This window comes from Plectropomus leopardus, chromosome 13 (genome assembly GCF_026936395.1).
Source record: "Plectropomus leopardus strain MGB_pleo_1.0 chromosome 13, ASM2693639v1, whole genome shotgun sequence".
NCBI classification, from domain to species: domain Eukaryota; kingdom Metazoa; phylum Chordata; class Actinopteri; order Perciformes; family Serranidae; genus Plectropomus; species Plectropomus leopardus.
This window is the reverse complement of record NC_142188.1, coordinates 11,889,020-11,915,556: the sequence shown is the minus strand read 5'-3', so window position 1 is coordinate 11,915,556 and position 26,537 is coordinate 11,889,020. Positions and strand designations below refer to the sequence as shown.

The 26,537-nt window shown below is 39.5% G+C and overlaps 2 protein-coding genes across 2 annotated transcripts; both read right to left on the bottom strand.

Annotated features, from left to right (window-relative positions):
* Positions 1-285: 285 nt before the first annotated feature.
* actn2b (actinin, alpha 2b) lies at positions 286-26,462 on the bottom strand. The gene is made up of 21 exons (XM_042502057.2): positions 26,113-26,462; positions 19,973-20,087; positions 19,652-19,771; positions 19,459-19,545; positions 19,231-19,318; positions 18,898-18,976; positions 15,632-15,713; positions 15,282-15,367; positions 14,943-15,035; positions 14,401-14,631; positions 13,247-13,394; positions 12,707-12,857; positions 8,120-8,228; positions 6,338-6,478; positions 5,443-5,625; positions 3,644-3,778; positions 3,122-3,301; positions 2,758-2,904; positions 1,743-1,808; positions 1,055-1,213; positions 286-843 (listed from the first exon to the last, which is right to left on the bottom strand). Exons 1-21 carry the CDS (start codon positions 26,242-26,244, stop codon positions 685-687), a joined length of 2,691 nt encoding a protein of 896 aa, XP_042357991.2. The 5' UTR covers positions 26,245-26,462; the 3' UTR covers positions 286-684.
* Positions 9,517-10,862, bottom strand: LOC121954515 (uncharacterized). Its single transcript, XM_042502061.2, has 3 exons — positions 10,726-10,862; positions 10,570-10,628; positions 9,517-10,457 (listed from the first exon to the last, which is right to left on the bottom strand). The coding sequence occupies exons 1-3, from the start codon at positions 10,746-10,748 to the stop codon at positions 9,652-9,654; spliced, it is 888 nt and encodes a 295-aa protein (XP_042357995.2). The 5' UTR covers positions 10,749-10,862; the 3' UTR covers positions 9,517-9,651.
* Positions 26,463-26,537: the final 75 nt, after the last annotated feature.

The following is a 26,537-nucleotide window of genomic DNA, read 5'->3' as shown; positions in this document are numbered from 1 at the left end:
ACTGCACCTTTAATCTTCTGTGTTCTCTGCCTTTAAACCAGTGAGCAATTGTAAACATTTACTTTTGCATTCATGTGGTCTCCCACTTATTTTCCTCTGTTGGTTCTGTATATTTTTAGACTTTTTGGGAACCCATTTTCTACACTGTTTATTGCTGAATGGCAGGTCTAAAATTGCTTTTGCAAACTGCAATTCGGTTTAAAGCAACTCGAAATGCCTTATCAGAAGATTGTATTCCCAAAACGAAGGCACTGTGAAGAAACATGAAAACACTACATGACACTGTGAGATAAAACAAGACTTTTATGCCTAATTTCTTCAACTGATAAACTACGAAAACACCATGATCCTGTTGGCGTATCACCAAGTGTGAGTACATTTATCGTCATCGCAGAACCCTACTCTCTGCACAAAACACCATTGCACACAAGATAAAATGTACAAGAACATGGCAATTTCTAGATGTTTAGGGGTCAGTTTTTATCAGAATAAGAGTAGCAAGACACATGACGATGCTCAGCATGATTGTAGACAATCTAATGTCAGAGAGCTAACCAACAAACACATACAAATCAACAAATTTGATCCAACTGTCTTATAGATTCCTTAATTTCATGAAGAGATGGAAGACAGGGAGGGGTTGGTTAGGGATAAGGTCAGTAAATGAAGGGTGTTTCTAGTTGGTTAAAGGTCGCTCTCTCCGTAGAGCGCAGTGGAGAAGGCGGTGTAGTCCAGCGCCCCTGGTGGTGCTCCCTGGCCCTTGTAAGGCGGCATCCTCATGATGCAATACTCCGCTTGTTCGGGGGGAAGCTCTCTCCTCAGCTCCTCCACTAGTATGTACGGCTGTGGAGAGAAAACGTGTTTCAAACATGTTTCCAGAAACATTCATGCTGATACCCCCTCTTTTCCATTTTGAGCTCATGAACAAAATTGCAGATCATAAATCAACATGGCACGGCAAATACTTGGAAATAATGACTGGAATAGAATAGATTAGTGTTGGCTAAGAATATCTGCCCGCATGCCACTGAGCCACACTAACACAAACAGATACCTTATCAGCTGCCAGGATCCGGAAGGATGCCACAACCTGCTCGGCAGTGTCCGTGTCAGCGGTCTCTCTGGTCATAAAGTCAATGAAAGACTGGAAAGAGACATTTCCAGTACCGTTGGGGTCCACCAGCATCATTATACGGGCAAACTCCACCTCCCCCTGAGAAAAGCACGGGAGGAGAATAAGGAGAGTTTGTACAGTTTGTGTGTGTAGCCCATCAACTAGGATGCAACTAATTATTATTTTTCGTTATAAGTTAATCTGCTAATTATTATCACAATTAATAATTTAAAAACCTCATGCCAAAAAAAAACAGTTTCTTTCCGGCTGTGGTGGACCTCATCAACAAGGTCCAAGAAATCTGATTATATAAAATGTCAAAAAAGTAAAAAACACTCATCACAATTTTCCAAAGCCCAGACAGATGCATTTAAATAGCTTCTTTAGTCCAGCCAACTGTTTTGAAAACCTGAAAAACTATTTTTACTTTCAGAAATGACAAAGAAAAGCAGCAAACTCTCACATTTAAAAAAAAACTAGAACCAGGAAATGTTTGACATCTTAGCTTGAAAAATGTCTAATGATTGACAGAACATCAACATAGTTGGTGATTCATTTTCTTACAATCAATTAATCAACTAATTATTGCAGCTCTGACACCCACGCAACCAAATTTGAAACATCATACCAAGTCATAACCCATAGAGATGAGGCAGGCTCTGAAGTCATCGGTTTCCATAGCTCCGTTCTTCTTCTACAGTCAGAGGCCAAATTTCAGGTTCACCAAACAGGAAATAAGGAGAGTAGATTTAGAGATTACAGAGCAGACTGAAGCATGACATACACAAACCAAGTGCATCATATTCAGTGCTTGTCAATATAGCATTTAACAATGACTAAATCCTAAACACATATGCAAACTTTTATCCAAATCAGATGTTCTGCACCATAAAATAAATTTAAAAAAATAAAAAATAAAGTAAGTTAAATAGGAAAGCACCAAATCTTTTTCTTTTGCAGTGAGATATTGAAGATGCTGAATATTTCATGATTGATGTCTGAGAGTTTAAAAAGCTTAAAAGGAAGTCATCGCAATATTGCACAGACACATATTTGAACGCTCACACCAAAACTGTGCATATGTAAGTTGTATACACAGACACCAAATGTCTGGGACATCAGTACACAGCAATGTTTTTTTAGGTTGTATTTGGAAGGTGTATTATCCATGCTGTTACTCTGGCACTGTGAGACAAAGCCAGTCTGTGGAGCTCCTACAGTGCAGATGTAGCTTGAATAAATGACACTTGAATAAGCCATTCATTGCTGCACTTTCATCAAAACTATGTTAGCCATGGGATTCTTATGAGCCATAAATACAGTTAAATATGTCCTAACATTTCAGAGCAGAAGAGCAGCTACTGTTCATAGCGTGGTTATCTGTAAGGAGATTTTCATCAACTCTCAACCAGGAATTACTTCAGGCAAAATGCAATGTCAGCTGCTGAACACTGCTCCTGGGTAGGTTAAGACTGAGCATCTTGCACACAAAGCCCTCTCTAGGGAGGACATTTTGGTCATGGTACGCTCAACTACAAAACAGTCTCTATACACAGGACTACCCCTCCCTCCTGCTCTGCTTCTGAATTGCTCTGATTGCTTCACTGAAATCACACAAAATGAGAGATGGTGGCGAGCTGTACCCTGTCAAAGTGATTGAAAGAGGATCTGAACTCGTTCATCTGCTGCTGGCTGATGCCTTTAGCATCGCGGGTCAGGATCTGGGTCTCAATCTCGTTGATGGTTCGGGCGATGGTCGTGAGGAGCAGCTCCCATCCGACACGGATATGCTGTTGATGTGACAGAGCAGACATGATAGTACAGAGAAAATACACCTTGAGCAGTTACATGAAAACTGGATGTGTGAATGTCTGATTAACTGACCGTCTAAAAAAAGTGGATTAACCAGTTTTACAGCAGGCTGCCAGGAATGCTAACCAGCCTTGCTTCAAATTTTTTTTTCGTGTCACTAAATAGTGGTGTCACACTGTTTGCCACTGCCTGTACCTCCATAGTGTAGTTGGTGTGTTTGTTATCAAACACCAGGGACTCTTGGATGAGCTGGTGGTCACCCTCCAGCTTGTCGATGTTGGGCTTGTAAGCAACAATGACGTGCTCGCACTGCTTCAGCTGGGTCATCTGGTCCTCCAGGGCGCCTCCTATTTCCAGGGAGCAGCGCCCAATTTCCTGTTGGAATAGCAAAGAGGTCACCTTAATTTTTGGGACCAATTTAGATGACACAGTGCTGTTTTGAAGATCAGATAGTTTGTTCACTAGTACTGCAGGGAGTCATTTACCTGTAGCTAAGAGTAAATTCTGTCAGGACACACAGCATTTGATGAAGAAATATTTTGTGTATGAAAATAATAATACTGCGCATTTTTCAATTATCATCATTATCAGGGCAGCCATCATCATTGTACCCCCTTTACGTAGAATGCATGTGAATGTAATCATCTTCCATTTCAGGTCGTGATTTGATTAGATGGAGATAACTGTCAAACTGCTTATGAAGCCTGTATGTCTAACCTCCATTCTGGCCTGGATCCAGGGTCCAATGAGATTAGCCTGGGCAGCAAACTGTCGTCTCAGCCTTTCATGGGCATGCTGACGTGCCATCTCCTCCTGGAGGGCACCGTCTCTCTGAGGAACCAGCTTCTTCACCTAGAAAACACACACATGCAAAAAGGCCTCAGATATGATGTAAGAAGCTGGCTCCCCCTCTAAAGAGCAATTAAAATAAAACACTATTATGCTTTTGTAATCTGAAATTTCTGATAAAGATTGGAGAGCAGTTTGTGCTGATGCTCATACCGAGTCTATAAATACACACCTTAAACTAATACAGTATAAATGATTAATGCTGACATACAGTATGTGACACCGGTGGAATTAAATCAATAACAAAAACATGCCAGACATATGCACAAAATGTACGGGAGGACTAAAGGAGCATTACTTCACTGTATTTGGCAATGTCGAAAGCATAAAATGTTCTGGAGAAGGAAAGAGTCATAATCAAGAAGATTATTTCAAAACAAATCTTATCTTTTATCCAGAGAAACATAATTATAGTAAAATGAACAGACCTCAGCTTGCTTTACTCCAAACAATGCATTGCAGAGTTATAGAAAAAGACTCACAGACTGAGCTTTACTCAGTGAATAAGACAGATGTCATCAAGCCTTGAAAGGATAACTTACATAATAAAGGCAAAACAGCATATATTAAAGAATAAATGGAGAATCACGCATGCAGAACTTTTATTTTTCTCATGAATGTTTGCTATATTTTGAGATTAATATACTTCATTTTGTATAGACTACCTTTTATTAAAACTGGTGGATCACTCTTGATTTGAGGTTTGTTTTTTTTTAAATTCTATTTTGTGTCTATGCAGCAATTTTGTTGTATAAATACCTAAATTCAAAAAAAGCTAGGACGCTGTACAAAATATGGGATTGATATGCAACCCTTTTTTTAATATTCAATTAAATATGGTACAGCGACCAGATATTTAATGTTCAAACTGATAAACTTCATTGTTTAGGGGCATGTTTACCTCAGTGTAACATCACCTTTTCTTTTGATAAACTCAGTAAACGTTTGGGAACTGAGGACACCAACTGTTTAAGTTTTCAAAGTGAAATTTCTTTCTCATCTTCAAGATTTTAAGACTATCTGTGTGGAAGAATTGTCCAAAATCCCATTTGAACACTAGGATATTAGTTCCATACAGAAGTGTGTTGAAGCTGGCATTGCAAACAAAGGATTTTCCAATTATGAATTGAATTTCAATAAGTGTGTTCAAAAATTCCATTTTATTGCCGATAAACTTTAATAGATTGAAATGTTACAATGTCCTTATCTGAGTAGTATTATTGAGTTAATACCAATGTCTGGTCTCAATTTCATGTGATTAGCTGCACTGCAAATATGTAAAATGAAAACATTTCTTGTCTTTATTTCATAGGACAGCTTAAATGTGAAAGGTGGGGGGGCATAGCCTCTGTACATGGGGTGCCCGCTCTACCGACTGAGCTAGTGGGAACCCCGAATGAAAACATTTTTGATGTGTTGAATAATAATTTACCCCACTGTATGTTAATTATATCCATACAGTATCATGTTTTAGATTCCTACTGGGTGTTAAGTCCATCAACTCAGTGATAAAACACTAAGGGAGGACTTCTTCACTTTAACAGTGGAATGTAGATGTTGGACTTGCTCCTGTCATAAGTAATGCTTTTATACGGCCAGACAGCCACTGTCTGAATAAAGTCTTTATCCCTCGATGTATGATTCTGTAAGTGCGTTTTGAAGCGTACCTTTTCCCACTTGTTGAGAAGCTCCTCAGTTGTGAGGGTGCTGTACGGGTTGATAATGTTGGCCTTGATCCCATAGCTCTGGGAAATTTTCTGCACCTCATTGTGGATTCCCAAGATGGCCTGTCTCTCTGCATCTGCCTCGGGTAGAGTCGCTTTGAACTGCTCATGAGCTGCGATTAGACTCTGGAAAGGGAAAAGGGAAGTCCTGAAATTTTATTAAAATTAAAATTTTGTCAAAAGTGATAACATTATGGGTATTATGTATGTTTCTTTTGGGTGTGACAGGTCTACCAACATTATTCACTATATACCATGAGGCATCAAAACATGAATCATGGGAAAAATTTGAGCAGGTTCAGCCTAACTGGACTTCTTAAACCTTTAAAACCTGGATGGAAATCTGTCTTCTTGTACAGCATTTAGATGCCATACGAAAGTTTTTATTTTTTATGAGATTTTATTATTATGAGGTGTTCAATTGCAAATAAGAAAAAATTCAAAAGGTGACAAGAAAAATGACCCAAAAAACAGAAAATTATCAAATGACTAGGGAAAAATAAAGAAAAACTATATTTATTTAGATTACAGGACAGAAATGTGTATATTTATTATTTTTATTATATTTTAGCACATTTTTCAGGTCATTTGCTAATTTTTTATGCTACTTTTGTTTCCCTTTTTTTCTGCTAATTTTTTGTAATTTTCTTGCAATTTCTTTTATGACTGACTTGCTAATTTTGGGTAATTTCTTGTTCAGTTGCTCATTGCCTTCTTTCCGTGTTTTTGAATGAAGTCAAGCCAATTTTCCCAGGTTTCAAAGGGTTAAACAGCAGCAATGCTGTGAAATGAAACTAGATATTGACAAATGGCAGCACAGTGCTGTGAGTGAGCCTACCTGGACCTCTTCAATAGTATGCACTATAAACATGTCCTGCAGGTCCTCCATGGCTCCCTCCATCCAGTTGTTGAAAGGAGCCGACCTCTTGGCAAACTCCAGGAACAACTGATCAATAGTCTCCAGCAACTTCTCTGCTCGCTGAGAGGATTAAAAGATATTATATGCCTGTTTTGTATATTTCTAAATCCTGAAACCCCAAAACATCCGACCTATAGCTAAGCTTTAGGCTCTGCCTTGAACTAAAGAGGAGTCATCATCTTCATGTCTCACATACAAATCCCAAACAAACAACCCTTCACCTGTTTTGATGACTAATCCGAGGGTGCATAACACTGGCACGGCCTTGTTAACCTCCAACTCTGGCTTGGTCGCTCCTTCCCCTCAGCAGCCAGCGAATGGCGGGGAGTGGGAGATGGACAGAAAACAGACCCCTGTCCCTGTCATTCAGACTTAATCCTTGGCCTTTTTCCAACGCCCTCACACATTTGCAGGTCTGGAACGGCCAGCGTGGATCAGAGGAAGTGGCTGGTGGGCTCTCAGCCAGTCACTTCCTGGATAGGACTCTTACATCTATTTCTCCTTTATCCCCTGGACCCTCCCATTTTACCATCCTATCTGGGTCAGGGATTTTAAAGGGGATCCAATTATCTCTCCTCATCAATCAGTCATGTCTGTTGAGATGTCATTGACGGACACCTAAATATGCTTACACTGACATTTTGATTAAGCTGGTTTTGGATGCATCTTCATTATGTGTCCATCAGGGTCTGAGTGGAACATTAGCGCACTCTTGTGGAGAATAACCAACTTACAGTGGTGGAAAGTAACTAAGAACATTTCCTCAAGTACTGTACTTAAGTACAAATTGAGGGCACTTGTACTTTGAGCATTTAAATTTTCTGTTACTTTATACTTTGACTCCACACCACAAATAAGACTTATATATTGTACATTTAACTCCACTTCATTCGTCTGGCAGCCTTAGTTACTTTTTTAGATTACAATTTGGTTTCTCCTTCCTGTTTTGTGAAAACCCACGTATCCCCAGATGTGCTCATTTTGAATATTTGTGTTTAACTGAAGGATGAAGTGTTCCTTTACATGATAAGAGACTATCTCACGCTATATTAACAATTTAAAAACCCTCTCGGATCAGCTGGAAAATGTATTGTCACACCTGAAAACATGGCTGTTTTTTCTGACTCCATAAAAAGTAAACTTTTTTGAGATGCATGGTTCTCACAGGACAGCCACATTACAATCAGTGATGATCTTATAGAATATGACGCATTACTGTAGATTAAACTATCCAGCAGTATATAAAAGTTGTTAAAATGATCACAACCTTAAACATTGACAGTAGTAAAATGCAACAACATTTATGCACCCTTATGATTAATCCAAAAACAGAATTCTATAACACTGTCAGGGAATATTTTACACTACAATAAATACATTACTTAGTATTTTCAATTAATTTTGATAACACTTCCATACTTTCACTTAAGGTTTAGAATGCAGAGTTTTTACTTGTAGTTTTTTTTTCACAGTTTGGTATTAGTACTGTTACTTCAGTAAAGGGTACTTCTGGTGTCACTTACTTATTCTAAGGTATGCATTGAATATAATCCTAAATCTTTAGGAACTCAAAAACTGTCTTGAACAAACACTCAAGCTTATGTGAAAATGGGTTAGGCGGATATAAATACCTTTTTATCTGCTTTCAGTCATAGTCTCACATATTAAATCATTGATACCAGACATGAATGTTGCTCTCACCTCCAGCGCCTCTCTTCTTTTCTGAGTCAGGGTTCCCAGCTTGTCCCACAAGTCGCAGATGCTCTGGCAGCGCAGGTTCACAGCTGCCACGTCATGGTAGTCCAGCTCACTGGAAAAACAAAGCATGAGCAGCTGTTTCAGTTGTGGAAAAGAGCTTTACTGTATTATAGTTCCCAGGCATTTAGGCCTTATTAACAAAAAAAGTACTGGAAACTAAGATCAGCACAAAGACTGCAACTATAGTGGCAGGTTTGACAGTCTGGTCATTTAGGAACTCAGAAAGTTGAAAGGCGTAAAATGAAATGTGAACTGTTAACCCAGACTTTGACAAATTACATTTACAAATGCATCTCCACAGGGAAGTTGTATTAAGTGTAATATTTAAAAAGTAGATCAATTCAAAACAGGCCTGAAAACTTTTTAAATATGACAAGGTAAGCTATATAGAAAAGTATATATAGCAGCTTTAGAAAAAGAGTTCAAAGTGCTTTGATAAAGCAAAGGCAAGAAACCCCAGAGGCAATATAATAGAAGTCAGACTATAATGCAGAACAAAGGCCAGACAAGAAGGTAGATTTGGAGAGATTAGTACTAAAGAAATTAAAGCTTCTCTTGTGAGGCATAGTCATGACATGGTCACATAGCATCAGACCCAATCAGGACATTAAAAAAAAAAAAAAAAAAAAAAAATCACACAGTAATATTTTGTGTAGAGTTTTAGCCATTGAAGCAGCTCCAGTGAGCAGAGAGCACTTTTACTCTGAAGGTCAAAATTGTTGAAGTAGGGTGAGGGTTTCTGGCATAATTAATCTACCACCACGATGCACAGAGAAGGAAAATAAGAGCTCAAAGCGCCAGCAACATTTGCACTTGACAGTTTAAGGCCATTAAATTTTGGCTTAAGACACATGAGGACCTTGATGGAGACTGCAAATCAATTTACCTGGTCATACAGCACTGTTTAATAGTATTGCTGGTTTTGACCACTTCAAATTTGATGATTTAGAGTTAAAGGCCTAAAGTTTGAGCTTGGTATGAAGGTCATTCCAGGACCTTTGAACTTTTGCCAGCCTGTGCACTGGTTAAGTGAAGCCATTTGTGTGAGATTCCAGAAATTTCCAGATTTCCACCACTTTGCAAAGCCAAACTTCAGGCAAAAATTGGAAAAACTAATTCCCATACATAAGCACATGGCCTCATCTGATTTTAAGTGGAGCAGCTTAACTTGTGGACGCTGAAAAGTCCCAACTATTTTGAACAGAGCACATTGTGATTTCTTGCTGTAGCTGAAAATGTAGCATTTAAGCTGTTAACCTCATCAGCAACCAACAATACCCATGTTTCCTTAGAATAAACCACCTTAAGTCAAATCAACCCAACCCATAGAAAAGACAGAATCAATTTGCATTTTATTTTTAATTTCAAAAGCAACTTGAGCATAGACAGATACATGTTAGAGTAAAATTCAGAGACTGCTGGAGTTCCCTTTACTATGATCTGCTTCAAGTTGTTTGAGAGAACGACAGTCCTGGTTAGATTTTGGAATAGTCCTGCTGAGTCTGAGGGATGGCTGGACTTTGAACATCAGGGTAGTGGTATTTCTCATAATGGGCTTCATCCCAGTGATCACGGCCTGTCTCGTAGTTGGACTGGTAGTGTGTGTAGGTGCCAGGAGGAAACTGACCAGTCAAGAAGAGGTAGCGAAGGTTTGGTTTGAGCGGCATCAGCTGTGCCACAGGCTGCTCGATGGCTTCTTCCGGCGCCAAAGCAGCTGGCTCCTCCTCTGGCTTAGCAGCATAGGGAGGTGGTGGAGGCGGAGGGAGGAAACCTTGTTCTTCTGTCTCCCGCTCCTCATTTCCATGCTCATAGATGGATGCATAATGATTCAACTCACCAGCCTGGTATCCAAAATCTGGATATGGAGGAACTGGCGGTGGAGGAGGTGGAGGAAAGCTCAGCTCCTCAGTTTCTGCTTCTGAATTACCATGCTCCATGTTTGCTTCATAGTGGTCAAGTTCGCCTGCTTCAAAGTAAGGTGGAGCGGGAAGGCCAATGACTGGTAGGGGCTGAGATGTTCTGGACGCAATGTAGTCTGTCGTAGACTCTTCCATAGGAACCTCACTGGACATGTCAGGAGTAGGGCTGGAGCTCTCTGGATAGTTTCCAGGGCTAGCATACACTCCCTCCTCCTCGGGGTCATAAAGGAATGAGACAGCAGGGTGATTCACTCTGGAAGGCTGAGCAGGAGCACCTTTGGATGCACCTGTGCCATAATGGAGGCCAGGAGGCGCCCCCATGTTAGGGACACTGCCCTCATGAAGACCATGTTGGCTGCGGCCTAAAGAAGAAAATGTAGAATTCAGTAAACCAAGAACATGTGATAAGATTTAAAATTCATTTTTACTTGTAAGCATTTGAGTACACTTGTACCAGTGAAGTGATAGTCTTACCTTTGTTCGCAGGAAAGCAAAGAACATTCCAGCTCAACAGTGCAACAATGAGCAACTTACTGTAAAAGAAAACAGCATAATCAAAAACTTCAATAAAATAAACAAGCTGTAAATAGAAAATGAACAAGCAAAAACAGCAGATTAACCATTACATACCTCACAGAAACCCAAGTAGCCATTCTGCTTGTCCGCTGAAATGATATCTTCCTCTCTCAGAGCACTGATTAAATATGAAACAGAAAGTACTCTGGCCGATTCCAGACTGAGAAGGTAACGATGGACAGGTGTTCATCATTGACTGCTGATTGGAAATGTCAGCATACCTGTGAAGGGGTGAACCACACCCTTCACCCTGCTTCTACTGAAATAGAGCGACATGTTTCTCACTAAAGAGATGTAGGTTTAAGTTGTTTTCATAAATACTTAATTTCCAAAAAGATTTTAAATCATGTCACATGCAAATCACATTTAAGGGGCAATGAGTTTATATTATTCTACATTGTTCTGGGTTTGCTTTTTTTTTCGCACTGCTTGACTCTTTTTTACCTCCTCTACTGGTTCAAATGTGCACAGAGACAAAAGGGGCACATTCAATCTGCAATATTTTGCTAGAGTTTTAGATTTGAACGACATGTTTCAAAACTGTGTTAAACAGGCTTTGGGGTACGTTTTGTAGTGTTTGGTGTGTGTGGTGGATAAAGTTGTCTTTGATGTTCATGTAGAGCCAATGTTTTACTTTTTGTTAAAATATACTTCATATTTCTGTATTTTAACATTTTTAATATGTCAAACAAAAAAAAGCATGTAAAACTGAAATGTATATATATAACATAAGACATATTGGCTGTTGTTATGTTGTTTTAAAGTAATTTGATTGGCTGAATCCCTGAAATTGTTTAACTGAGCTTAACCTAGAACAACAAATGTTGAAAATGTAACAAGGATGGGGGCACATTTCTCCATGCTCTGAGATTGCACCATGGCATTATCCTTTTGTCAGGTGGTACTGAAAATGTCTAACTATGTCTGTTAGGAGACAAATGTCTTGTGCCACCAGGCCTTACTGAAGCAGAGTTTGGACTGACAGTAACAGGTTTTATTGTAGCTGCCAGTGCTTATTCTACACCACTGGAAGAGCCTACATAGGCCACAGTTTAAAGAGTGTCTCAAACACGTGACAGAGGTCGCTGCCTTTGATAAAAAACATACCCAGAGTAAATGATGTCCCAAGCAAAACTAGCCAAAAAAATTTCTTTTGTTTTTTTTTTTTTTCTCACATGCAACATCTACAACATGTTAGAGAGGGTACAGGATACCACAGGACAGCATGTATGCATATGCTTTACTGTGAATGCATATGTATACAGCGTATGCATACATGTGTAAGAGTTATTGGGGTGGTAGGGTGGGTCCTTGTGGCTGTCTTTTAAGTTGGGTGTTTTTTTTCCTCTTGACTGTGAATACTCTGATATCTGTATCATCTGTCAAGTGTTTAAAGTCAATATGTTGAAAGGACTAACAATTTAAATTTAAAAAAAATCTGATTGACTGTAGCTTCTGTCACTGTTATGTTTAAATTTTTTGACTTGCTAAAGGCCTCTTGATTGTTTTTTGTTCATCCTAATGGTGCCTGACAAAGGCTTGGCCTATATGACAGATAAGTGCATGTGTCTGACTGGGTGCGCTCCATTTCAGTGCACCAGAGCACTTCTTAACACATGATGATGTGGGCTGAGAAAGCCATTTAAATGAAGTGTAATCTGTCAGCAGGAAGCCATGGCAGTTTCCCTAGTTGACAAACAATCAGTGATTGTTGATCTTTAAGAACCGTCATCTGAATAAAAAGGCGTGCATATGGAGTTGGAATGTGGAATGTGTGATGTTTTGTCGGTGCTGAATGCACCCCAGATGTTTATGGGACTACTGAACGACAGCATGCTCTGTATTGTGCACTTGTTCTTTGTTGCTTGTCATCCATAATCTATCCAGACAATCACCCGTGTAAGCCAAAATGCTATTAAAGCAATATTTGACAAATACAACCCCCCTCTGTAGTGTTGTGTTTGGTAACATAGAAAACATACTCCTGGGATTTCGCGACACATGACTGCAAATGTCTGCTATAGGGAGTGCGTACTTTAGTTCCTGTGCAATGGCGGCAATCTGCTCCACTCTGTCCTGGTGGGCTGCCAAGTCACTCTCAAAGGCCTCGTGTTTTCGGAGCAATGCTCTGACTTCTGTCAGGGTGGCTTTTTCATAGTCCTTCTGGGAGAGGATCAGCTCTTTACCTGAATATCACACATGTGCAAAGAGAAAGAGAAATGGAGAGAGAAGAGGTAAGAGAGGGGAACAATGAGATGATAAGTATGTTAGCTCTGAACACAGGCCTTATTTGGTCATTGCAGATGGAGAAAACGACCTGCTACAGTTCACTACAGGCTGATTGCATTGGACAGATTCTAAAACCTCCAATCAGGTCTTATTAGGAACAAGTCTAAATAAACCCTGAGCTTAGAGAAAACACTGAAAATCAGCTAGTAGAGCAGAGTACAGATGTCTGGAGATAAATAGGGATCTAAAAAGTAAACAGATTAACACAGAGACCTTTATAGATAGCACTAAGAGATAGAGAGACAATGCAAGCAGTTAAAATGCCACATGTACAACTACAACTGACCGCTGGCCCAGTTCTCATGATTGGTGGCCTTTTGGCGAAACTTTTCAGCCAGGTGGTCCAGCCTCTCCAGCCTACGGATCTCTGTAAGGAGCCACTCCTCGTAGCCTTTCTCTGCCTGCTCCAGTCCCTGCCATGCACTGGCTATGTCCTGCACACAGAGAAAATACAACGTCACAGTTTAACCCTTTGAAACTTGAGCAAATTGGCTTGATTTCTTTTAAAAACATGGGAGGAAGGCAATAAGCCAGGAAAAAAAGAAATGGCCCAAAAAATGAGCAAGAAATTAGTAAAAAGTAAAAGAAAATTACCTAAAAATCATTAAAAATAAATAAATAAATAAATATGTAATTGTGATAATTCGAATAACAGTTTTCCCTACCTTTCTCCTTTTTTCCCCTTTTTTAAATTTTAATTTTAACAATTTGCTTATTTCTTGCTATTTGTGGAACATTTCTTACCAAGTTGCTAATTACATTTTTCCCCACGTTTTTTCAAGAAAAACAATTTGCCCAGGGCTTAAAGGTTAAAATGATAGTGAAGGCCTCTGAATGCAACACAAGAAAATTGATGCCGCTCCAGGTTTCAAAGGTTTAAACTTTCTTAGGGTGCCATTGTGTAGGATTTAGGGGAATATATTAACAGGCCTTCAGCCACTGTAGTTAGCAGCCCCTCTGCGACAAGTAGCATTGGAAAAACACTGATTTTTTACGTGAAACTGCTTTATTATGTGTTTTTACCGGTTTATAACACCACATCCGTTCGTTTTGGGGTAGAGGAGACCTTTGCAGATAATTCAGCTCCTGCTGAGAACCTCCTGAAAAATGAACACTGAAGGAATCCTAACAGGGAACAGTTTCAGCTGGTTGCAATTTGTAATCTTTGCCTCTAGATGCAACTAATTCCCCTTTAATCTTACACAGTGCTTGTTTTAAGATGTTTTCAAATGATTCCACCTGGGCAAATAAAAAATGTACATAAATATTATTTGAAGCTACAAAAAAAAGAACAAAAATAACCCTCTAGGTAGACTGTCAGAACTTTATCCTTCATCTTGTGTAACGCTAACCTCTAAAGTGAACAGTGGTGCACACAACCCCGAACACGTCTTGGCTCTTATATTAGAAGCAGTGGAAGAATTTGGAGTTGTCACTTACGGATACCATCTTCCCCTCAGAGGGCATGAAGGCGGGACGATTGCTGATGCGCAGCTTGGTCTGCAGGGTGTTGAAGTTAATTTCCAGTTGGCACTTCTCCTGCACCTTAGGGGGTTTGTGCTGGCGTCGGTAGTCCCTGAAGTCCTCTAGCTTCCGCTGCATCTCCGCCATGGTCTTCTCTGGGGTCCGGTTCTCGAGCCAGGGAGTGGTGCGGCGGATCCACTCCAGCAGCTGGGAAACAAAAGGATATGGTAATGTAAGTGTAGAGGCAGGAGAACTCCATGTTAAGATATAAGTGTGTCAGGAAAGCTGTGATAAATATACATTTTTTCAGCAGATAGGTCTTAGCTTATCACAGCAGTGAAAGAATGAAAGATGAACTAGTTTCACGTAATAGGCAGAGAGCAAACTTTAGTGTAACATGTGCTGTATAGCCACAAAGGCTCCAAAGTTTAATTTCGCTTTGAAAACTCAAATATTTCATTGCACAGTGTGTCATCATCATACAAGAGAGTGTCTTTTAATTAAATTTCATGCATTACCTCACTGGCCAGTCTCTCATACTCCTCCATCAGTTTTTCATTCTCCTGGTTTACGCCAAGCACCTTACAGATCCTGTTGGCAGCCGTCTCTGCCTGAGAGCACAGGGCACAGCAATAATGTAATTACATCAGTGAAGTAACACAGCGGCCCATGCTCCCCATTGATCCTTTCAAATTCTCGAATAGCACGATGCTCGCAATAAATTTGATGATCAAAATGACATGTCAGAATCAAACTGACAATGGATTTGTGCACCTGTTCTTAAAATGCTTGTGGATAGTGATAGCTAACTCGTCTCAAAATAGAAATTAGTAAGGTGATAAGTTCTACCAGGATACCTGCTCAGCTCCAGCAAAAGCATGGTAAAAACAGGACACATAGGTCATGATAGCTCTTTCATCGGGCTTGGGGGTGTTGATGATATCTATTGCAGGAAGAGGAAGAGAAGAGTGAAAAAAAATTAAAAAGCAGAAAATGATTGTGGAAAAATGGAAAGAGAAAAAAACACTCCAAGTGTGATGTTAAGACTGAAACAAACAAAAAAAGACCTTCCACAGATAAAATGTCCTTATACACACACGGTGAAGTTCATGTTGCAAGCACATATTTCAAAGACCAGTGTATGAGAAAGTACATTTTTTCTTTTCAGAAAATACATATTGGACGCTTCTATTCCAGAAAACATTACCTTCTGCATCCAGCATTTTGGGAATGTCCAGGTGTTTCTCAGCTATGTCAAAAGCCAGGTTCAGGTTCCCCAGAGGATCATCCTAAATAAAGAAGCACAATTCTGCATCACTGAGCAGCAATGCTGGACTTAAAATGCCACCGCGCTGACCTCCATGCTATGGTGGACACATCATACTCCCTGATCACCTACTGGACATGCACATTAAATTAATAGCACTGGTTTTAAATTCATACTTGAGAGCTGCTGCACAAAAGCATAGACCTGACTTGTATGGTTTCTAGTTTTCACATAAACTTGTGTCCATGTGTCCATGATTGCAGTTTGATCAATACCATGACAACAGTCTCAATGGCAATACGATTATTTTTTTCTCAAATTTATGACACAAATTGTTTGACAACAACTACAGCTAACATAAAATAATTGATTTTACTAATTATTTTTGTAATTGATCTTTTAGTCTGAAACAAAAGTGATGCAAATCTTCATATTTATGAATCAGTAACCAGCAGATGATTGTTATATTTACTAATTACTAAAAGGATTATTTACTAAGAAAGGAACTGGACTGTAGGAGAAGTAATAGTATAATATGACTTTATTTTTAAAGTGAGACAAAATAAAGAGGAAAATATATTTTCAACTTTTTCATTTAATAAATACTATGTATATTAATATTTATATGTTCCAATGAATATTGTACTGAATATGTATGTCTCTGTAAAGTAACCTTACCATATATATATATATATATATATATATATATGTATATATATATATCCCATGTTCAATTTTATCTCTAAATCATTAAAATACTATAAATAAGTTAATTAGTCCACCAGCAAATACTCAAGACAACATTTCACCCCAAAATCATTTTTTATATTTATATTATTCCCTGTATTTTAAATTTGTTGCTTGTGCCATGCCATCTTTTTGTTATGAATTTGTGAAGAAACTGTGTGCTTTTAAAAATGTACTTTTCTGTACTAATTCTGTTTTTATGACTGTTTTTATTTGATCATTTCTCTTGTTTTTTTTAATTCAACATTTGTTGTTTTTAAATGTGCTCTATAAATAAATCTGACTTGACAACATTATACATTATATATTTCTTAAAATGACTGATTTAATTTTTAAAAAATCCTTAATAGGAGAAAACAGGTATTTTACAAGAATGGGAGTTCTGCATGAAATCAACAGCTGACGGTGAACCCTTCCCCTCTAATGGGACAGTCAGTGAGAGTGCAATGGGGTAAAGGGATCATGCTATCATGCTGCTGCTATTGTCCCTATCTCTGTCCCTATCTCTGTACCGCCACTCCATAAAGGTAGGGGGGTTGGGGGCTGGTACTCTACATGACAGGGCCAGCTGCTTACAGATCCAGCACAGGACACATAAATGGATGGTAAACTGATGACGAGATGGAGGGGTGGTGGATGAATGGATAGAAGGATACCCCAAGGCCTGTATGTGCGCCCCTGACCAGAGCTGTCTCTGCTTAACAAAGCCGCTCACCTGGAGCCAGACTCAACAGCTGCCTGGCGCAAAATGCAACTCGTCCTGGCAGTATGAGAAGAACTAAAAAGTCCAGGTGTGAACGAGTGTGTGAATATGTGCACCAAAGAGATCTAAATACTGAGAAAAAGCAGTAAAGAGAAATAGATACGGTGCCTCATCACTCGCATTTGCCCTGAGTGCCCTCTCCTAATAATAATGAAAATTGACACCATCATTACTTAAGATTTAACTGCTAAATATCACAGTGCACATCTAACAGACATCTTCCTGCCTTTCATGAGGACCGGCAGCCTCTAACTGGGGAACACGACGTGACATCATGGACAATAGCAGAGGTAAATCTAAGCCTGAGCTCTGCAGGGACTAGGCTCATGTTTCTGTGGCTATTCAGGGTCAACGGCGAGCCAGGGCCAGTGAGTTGTGTGCTGTTACCAAAACAAATGGAAATGTCACTCTTCCTAATCAGCCGTGGTGTTTCCCCTACTATACATATACACAGCGTTGGGCCGAATCTGTAAAGCAAATGTTCCTATTTGAGCTCAACAATTCAATTTCTCATGAATACATGATCTGGTTTTTAAGTTCATGAACAATTCATTTGCAGTATAAAATAATAAAATCACAATAACCTCATGGTCAACATCTTGTGTGTCCCGTCCCCAGCCCCCCCCCCCAACTTGCAGTTTTATATCAAAACAGACTTTGCAGTGAGAGAGAAGTCTTAAATATTCTCTTAACAGTCAGACAGCCTTAACGTCTTCCAGCAGGGAAAGGGTGCAGTACTTGTTACTCAACGATCATGGGAGGGCTGTCAGCTGGGCTCTTCAGCTCTGGAAATAAGCAGCACGGCTCACTGAGGCCCTCGTCTGTTTATACTCTGAGAATCCCAGGCATCCTTTAAACCAAGAACATTTAACTCAGCTGTGAATTTGCTTGCCCGAAAAACATCCAAGCTCAAGTGGTATGCACATACTGATGTGCTGGATGAGAGAAGTCAAACTCTGTTCTCATTTGACATAATTTAAAAGTAGATATACCTTTGTTTGCATATTTATCACTCCAGGGGTTTGTGATACAAGAGAGGCAACATATTTCAGTCTATTCACGCTAATTAAACTGCTTTAGTTGAGAATAATGAAGCATGAGGTGCGACTAAATGAATGCACTAAGGATAAAAACATTCAGCGGTGAGGAAGAAACATCCACTGCATCATATCCATTAGCCAAATAACACTGTTTATCTACAGCAAACATTCCTGCACAGTGCCACTGCCTAAGACAGCCCAGTGGACTTCCCCTAGACAGCTCACTTCATCTCAAATAATTTACACTGTAAACAACATGGACCTTGTGCTGTGAAATGTCACAAAAAGCACCCAAAAGTGCCATAAATAGTACCAACAGTGTCAACAAACTATTTCAAGCTCAAATTGCTTTATTTTGTAATTGTCTCTGGCACAAACACTTCCCTGTTCCCAGACAACTCAATCACAAAAAGCAACCACATATGGTCTGTGAGTAACGTGTTAGCAGAGAAAACGGCTCGAAAGATACACCTCTCGTCCTTGATATAGCATCCCTCATTCAACACGTCATAAGAAGTGCCATTATTCTGATTTCAGTGTGTATTTGTTTTAATCAGTTCACACTGTGAAAGATGTGTTAATTTTGTGGAAATCAGTCATGTTAGTGTTCAGGGCTGAAACACAGCATCCTGGTTACAAGTGAAACCACACGACACCTTGTTGAGCTTAGAGTAGTCGAGGAGGTCGGGTCTGTGTCTATGAATCAGGGCGCAGAAGGCCAGGCCATCCTTCCAGCTTCACAAGCCGAAGAGCAGAGAGATCCGACATGTCAGTTCAGATGCTGGAGTCCAGCTCCAGCATTAACATTTAAAGGTGCAACAGCACTAGGGGCAGCAGTTTGCTGATGCCATACTCAAGCGTAGATATCGTGTATTGTTTAAAGCCTCCAGAATAATTTGTGCTGACAAGAGCTATCAGGTTAACTTATTCGCTATACAAAATATCACTGTAACACTTAATAAACAGTATTTGATGTGTTAAACACTTACCTGACATGGAAGTTTTGGACGTTGACATTCCTGTAGGGGGCAGTCTTTCTCTGACACCACAGGAGAAGACCCTCTTTGGCAGATGTTTCTGAGAAGAAAGTGAATTTGTAGGCATTGGTTACATAGCAGTCAGTTGTAACACAGTATAATTTTCCATTTCCACATTCTGTGAAAACGATGTCTATAGAAAATTAACTAGCTTTAGACTCTAAAATGTTCTTTTCTTACCTTCCACAGAAATGTCCTGAATGGCGAAGCGGAGGATGATAGTCCAGATCATTCCAAGAGTCATCTTTACATTACCGTCCACAATCTCTGTAAGGTAAACACCCTGTTGCAATCAGTTTGCACTGCTAGAGTGAATAATAAAATCACCTGGTGCCCTGTAGTATGCTCATATATACAGAAAGGTTTTGCATACCTTCAGCTCCAATGGAGACCAGTTTCACTCCTTTGCTTGTGATGAAGTCCAGCGCTTTGTTGACATTTGCAATCTTATGAAACCTCATCTTCCCTCTGTCTGGCTTGGGTAACCGCTCTCCTGCAAAGAGAACATTATGAAACTAAAACTAATTGTGCTCTAACTGGAACAATTATATCACGTTAAAAACAAAATAAACCACAAGATTAATATTACATTGATGAAATGCAGTGACTAAAAGTGTGCAAATGATGTTGCATCACAAAGAATAAATCAAGAAAACATTGTTATAAAAGTAACATCTTCCTTTAGTGATCTCACCTGAGATAACTTCCAGAAGCAGCATGAGTTTTAGTCCATTCCTGAAGTCCTCCTCAATATTTTCAATTTGAGTGCCAGCTTTCCTCAAGTGGGAGTTACACCAGGCTGTGAAGGTCTAACAGCAAAGGGAAACCAAAGGCAATTAAAACGAGATTTGATAAAACATCTGTGGATGGAAACTGTAGTAATTTCTTCACTTTCTGTGAGGCTCTGATGCACCACAGAATAAATAAATAAATAAATGAATGCAGAACATTGACGAGAATGCAAATGGCACAGTCATATATTTTGAGTTCAGTTAAAGCTTTAACACATTACATTTAACTTAAATTAAAATACCATCAAATTATATGGATTTTGCTACAAACATGATTTAAGCTTTAAGAAGTTTTATTGTCTACCGCATTATGACGGAAAATAAACATTCACATAAAATTACAGTAAAACACAAACAATTCCATAAATAAATAAGAATAGGTATGCAAAACTGCTTTAAAAAGTAGCCATAAATGTGGTCTTGTTTAAAATGGATATTACAGTGTAAAAAAACAGACTTTGTTGGTTCTCTCTTTGGCTGAAGGTGTTCAGCCTGATGGGAGTTACTCAAAGTGGTGGTGAGAGGAATATAAAGGGTCCTGATGAACTAGGCCATAATTTTAATAAATATAAAGTGAGGGATACCCTCCCAAATATTCAAATATGGTAAAAAAAAAATGTATCAATAAAAAATATCTAGATAAAAATTTAAAAAACAAAATTAAAAAGAAACCATTTACCACTTTGCAAAATATCCATTAAAAATGTAATCATAATCAAAAATAAATTGAATAAACTGCCTTTATTTTTACAATTGGTTGTATTATTATGATGTACTGCAGTTTTGTATGTGGTTTGTCAAAGTGGTGTTGCTGCACTCCAGCAGAAGCTGGTGATCGACTGCTGTGGGTAGGTACAATCAATGTCAAACACTGTGTTATGTCATAAAAATGTCTTAAAAACTCAGAGTATATTATGTCATAACGATGTAATTTAAAGTATATTAGCCTATGTTATAAAAATGTCAAAAATGAGTATAATACTCTATAAAAAAGTCATTAAAAAAATCATAGTGTGTGCACATTTCATGCAGCCCTAAGTCATACAAAATTGGCAGTATAACTTTAAGTTTCTAAAAATGTCTCCTGCAGGAATTCCCTCCAAACCCCCTGAAGTGTTGGGTCACAGACCGTGCTGATTTAATACAGCCCCCCCCACCATGTTAAATAGGTGATTACGGCCCTGGTGATAAAGTCTGCCTGTCTTTTTACTGCATGACTGTAAAGATCTAAGAGCTGGGTTTAAGTGGGGTTGGTGATTTTGGTTGCATGCTTGATGATTTCTGTGAGTTTCCTGCTTTCCTCTGTGGGGAAGTTGTACTACAATGCCATCTTGAACGTGTGGACCGATTTAATAAGTGACCGTTATTACTTTTTTTTAATTCCTCTCTGCAGTAGACCTGAAAAAAACTGAAGCAGCTAACAGCTTAAAAAGTCTTCACTTCACACAAGACTATATCTATGTTAACCTTTTTGACCACTACTATATTTGCAGATTAACCTTCAAAGACCCATTAGTGTCCAATTTCACCTTTTTCCTCCTGTAGTTCCACAGCTAACAACCATCAGAACAAACATACAATGAGCAGGGCACTGAAATACTGTGTAAATCAAGTTAAGACAGGATCATTGTCCTTCTCCTCCTATTTTTATGAAGTCTGTCAATAGCGAGCCACAGGGTTCACGGGCGCTCAACACTGTACGGATGAAAGCTGGGAGCCGACCACAGAGCACATTCCGACCGATATAAGGCGTTAAATTTAGACCGCTCTGCTGTGCCTCACGATAAGAGACGAAAAAACGTCAAAACATCTTGCCGTGTCAACATGAGTGAAAATGTCACGTGGATACAAGGAGAGTTTTCCCCCCTCTCACGTCACTTTCTGTCACCATTTTGCCACTTATGAAGTGATTGCTTCCAGCTGCAAGGAGATAGCTTTATCACAGTACATGTAACTGTTCACACTCATTACTATGCTGAGGTATGAAGACAGGAATGTGTGGATAAATCATGAGAGCACAAATACTCTATTTTAAAACAATTTAATGGACACACCTTAAAGGCAAATGATTGTGGTTACTCCGGCCACAATAAGAATTACATTTAAATTGTGTACTAGAAATTACTTTTTTATGTTTATAGGTACTTCAATTGAGCTATATGGATGCTAGTCTTGACTGCAGTCTGTGGCACTTACACATTGGCTTCATTTTTCAGCCTCAGAGGTTGCTGCTTGGATACAACTAACCTGGACTGTAGGGTGAACTGTAACACTTCACTCCTTCTGTTCAGAACTAAACTATTCATTTTCTGTTTGTGTTACAGAGATAACAGCTTTAGCACTTTGTAGCAGACAAATCTAACTACTCTAAAACCAAGCAGCAACCTCCAGGGCTAAAAAAAAATGAAGCCAACACAAAGTGCCAAAAACTGCAGTTCATTCGAATGGCCCCTTGAGGCTGACTCCAGAAGTGACTCAATATACATAGACCCCCATGTTAAAATGGGGGGAGGGGCCTAAAATTATGCATAATTTAGAGAAGTTTTAACAAACTTTCTCCAGATAGTGTCCTCAGCTTCTCAGTTAGATTCCCCCCCCTTGCCCAGATATGGTCACCTCATGTTTGATGCCAGGGTAGCTACATCCATTATTTTATAGAGCCTATGTTTGTATCACATTTTGAATGCAGTATCTGAAAAGAGCTTCAAGATACAGACAGAAATGTCTTTTTTTTTTTTACAACCATCCTTGTGCACCCCTACGCTGGTTTTACTTTTGTATTTTCACATTTAACTTCATTATTCAGTTTTTGGGCACTTTACTTGGCCATTTTAGTAAATAGTGCAATGATTTGTTAGAATATAGAGGCAAAAGATAGAGCTGTATACTGTATGACTGCTCAGCCAGCCACTCAGTCTTCCCCTCTGAGTGCCTTTGCAAGAACAGAATATTACAGGCTTGAGAGTAAAGGCCATTGCTTTCCCCACTGAGTGAGTCCCCATGGTGTTTGTGACATTGAACTCCTGCCCTCCTTGTTAAAAAACGTGGGCTGCTGGTTCTCCAAATTTGACCCAGCCATACTGTCGTAGACCCCTGTTGCCCACTTTCCAAGTCCCCCACCTCCCTCTCTCCAGCACTACTGACCAGTGACGATTAAAGCTAAAAATATTTATGAATCACATACAGCAAGGACCAACCCACAGTCACTGAACTGGCTGTCGCCTTCAGGGCCTCACTGAGTCAGAGGCTTTGTCCAGGAGAATGGAAAATGAATGAAAACTGAATGTTCTACAAATTGAAAAAAAAGAGCCTTTGTAGCATTTGAGCACTGGAGGCGTACCTGTGCGAGTCAAAAAGGTCGCATTAATGTCCACTAAAAGAGCGCTACCACAGCTGCTGATAGGATTTAAAATAAGGCCACTGGCATGAGCTAAATGATTTCAGGCAACATAGGAGAAATTAGTTTGAAAAAGAGACTAAAAGTGGCCCCTAATGAAGCAAACAAAAGTTTTTCGGCAACAATGTGAGTGTCAAGCAGGTCAGGCACAGAGCGACTTTATCATCTCCCTCTGAGCCAAAAAGAAACACTACACCAGTGTTACTATATGCAACCATCACTGGCACTTTATTAATTCTGATCACTTTAAACAGCTGCTCCAAGAACCAAACCACTCCAATGAGCAACTTGTCATCTCCAAATTATAATAAGTAAAAAGATAAACACTGGGAACATAGCTGTGCATATAAAGCCTGGCTATCTGTTGCTGCCTTGTGTTACCAAAAATACACAGTTTTGTCATCCCTGTGAGGGCCAAAGGAGGCTAGGGGCATGATGGCCTCCAGTTGTGCAAAGGGCTGCAGTTTAAGGCCCAGGCCAACTTTTAAAGCCCTAAAACCAACTGACAGTGCGGGAGGTCGAGGCTATATTGAGTTGAGCTGGTGCTGCTTGTACAATATTCCTCCGTGGTTTCTATAAACAAAAGAATTCCGCACCAAGGACACTGGATTAGCCCTACTATAATGCCTTTTGGTCCCCAGGTTAAATTTAGATGCAGCGTCCATTCTAATCCCAAGAGCGTCATCATGTGTTAGAAGCATCTGTTGACAGCTCGCATTCCGCGCGTATCAGTGGAGAGGCAGCAGTCTGCAGAGCCGCTGGAAGGCAGAGCTATTGTTAGCTGGTACCCACCGCATCCGTCCGTCAAGCCGCCCTCCCTGGACCCCCGGCTGGGTCAAGTCTTGGCATGTAACCGGAAATGCAATGATGCTGTCCTTTTAAAATAAAACTAAACATGAAATTGCCAGCCCCTCTGGAAAGCTGCTCAGCCTTGAAGACATTTTTTTTCCAGTGGCCACTCTTGGTATTATACCAAAGAAACCCCTGTAACCCAAAAAGCTATTTCCCCACCAGCATAAAACCAAGGTTCCAACAGATATTCATGGACAACATTTCAAAACTTTTCCATGACTGTTCAAGGACCCATGATCATTTTTTCTTGCTTGCATTTTAAAACAAAACAAAACATAGAGTTAAAATCGATTCAGAAGTAATTTTGGCTAGTGCAGAAAATGAGGAAACGTATGTAATGGTGACTCTGAATGAATTTAAGTTACATCACCAGCTATTGGCGAAAAAAAAATGCCATTATGCACTTTGGTACACATCCATGTGAGATTATTGTAACAATTTCTTTACACAAACAAAATGCCATGACTTTTCCAGAACTTTAAAAGATTTTTTTTTTTACTGTTGCCATGACTTTTCCAGGCCTGGAAAATATATCTGTGAAATTCTATGACTTTTCCAGGTTTTCCACATGGCCGTGGAAACCCTGTAGTGTTGACAAAGCACCTTGAACTGTAAACACTGTCATTAAGAATCTTTAAGAATTCTGTCATTTAAGAATTCTGGCTTCATGTTTGTAAAACTTTCCTCAAACTGAGACAAGCAATATAAAATCTGTGACATCATCACAATGTGATATCAAAACGGAGCATGCAGGTGCGGCCAGGAGGAGAAACACTGCTGTGCATATTTAGTGGGCTTCATACTTTGGAAGTCAACTTTTTTGGCAAATGTACCAGGTGAGTAACTTCTCTGGAATGATTAGACACTAACTTGAGGTCTGCTATCTAGTAATTATTAAAAGTCTATGCTGGTGGCCCATCGCACATTTGTGCCCAGTTGTCTATAACTTGATGATTCGGGCCTGCACTTTAAGAGGAACTACACCCATTTTCAAAATTAATATGAGTTATTCCTATGGTCTGAGACAATTCAGAAGTATTCATAAACATTTACAACTCTCAAAAATCCCCAAACTATAGTATAGCCTTAAATTTGTGATGTCATAGGATGTAAAGTCAGAAGCTGCTCCATCGACAATAAATTGCAAAAGATGATCTAGATGACACGTTTACATGGACATGAATAACCCATTTATGATTGGGTTTTTGGAGTATCCCATTTATTTTTATTTATGTTTGAGCATGTAAACATCATATTTGTCATAACACCATAACCCAAATATGCTAGCTGGAGCACTCTGAAAGAAACCAGAATGTATACCAGGGGTATAAAAATAACTATATATCTTTATGCTCATGAAAATGCCATAACCCTAATATAATCATAATCGGGATTAAGCCTCATAAACGTGTTATTTAGACACTGATTAAACTTTCGTATGCAATGGAAATGACTTATTGTTATATAAAGTGTGTTCCCCTTTAGCTCCTGAAAATATTAGATTCGTTATCAGGCGCTTTATTCTGAAACCGGATGTTTGCCTCTTTACTTGTGCTTGACGTTAACCCAACAGAGCTGCCTGAAAATATTTTGACCGCGACTGTACAAGCAAATTAGCGTTATGTGAAAATATCAAATAAACTATTTGAACTTTAAAAAAGAACTTGCATTGTGGTCGATGTGAGTAACATAATGACATAATTTTCTCCATTGTATTCATCACACTGTGCGTAGCATAAATAAAGCTAGAATTCACTTATTCACTTGAAACAATCGGGTTTTTTTCTGACTTACTTTCCTCTGCTGTTGCTCCCAGGCCGGGTCCAGTAACATGTCCCTGTCCCACTCATCCTCCTGGATCATGTACTCATCCTCGTAGCCGTTATCATAGTGCACCGTGGTTTCCACCTGGGTCATCATCATCATCTTTACGCGGTCAAACTTTCTGTTCCCCCGAAACTCAACTGCGTGTTGTCCTTGAGGACGGACAGCTGGACTGACTGTACTGCTGAGGACGGGATAGCTCCCTGACTTTCTTCTCTCTGAGCTGCTGCTGCCTCTTGTCTCTCTCTCTCTCTCTCTCACACGCTTGCCCTTGTCCTCCCGACCTGACAGACGTCTGGCCCTGGTTGCCACAGATGAACAAGCGACGGTATCATTAGTACTGGACAGTCACGTGATCTGCCTTCATACCTTCCCCTAAAAAAACCCCATCATAC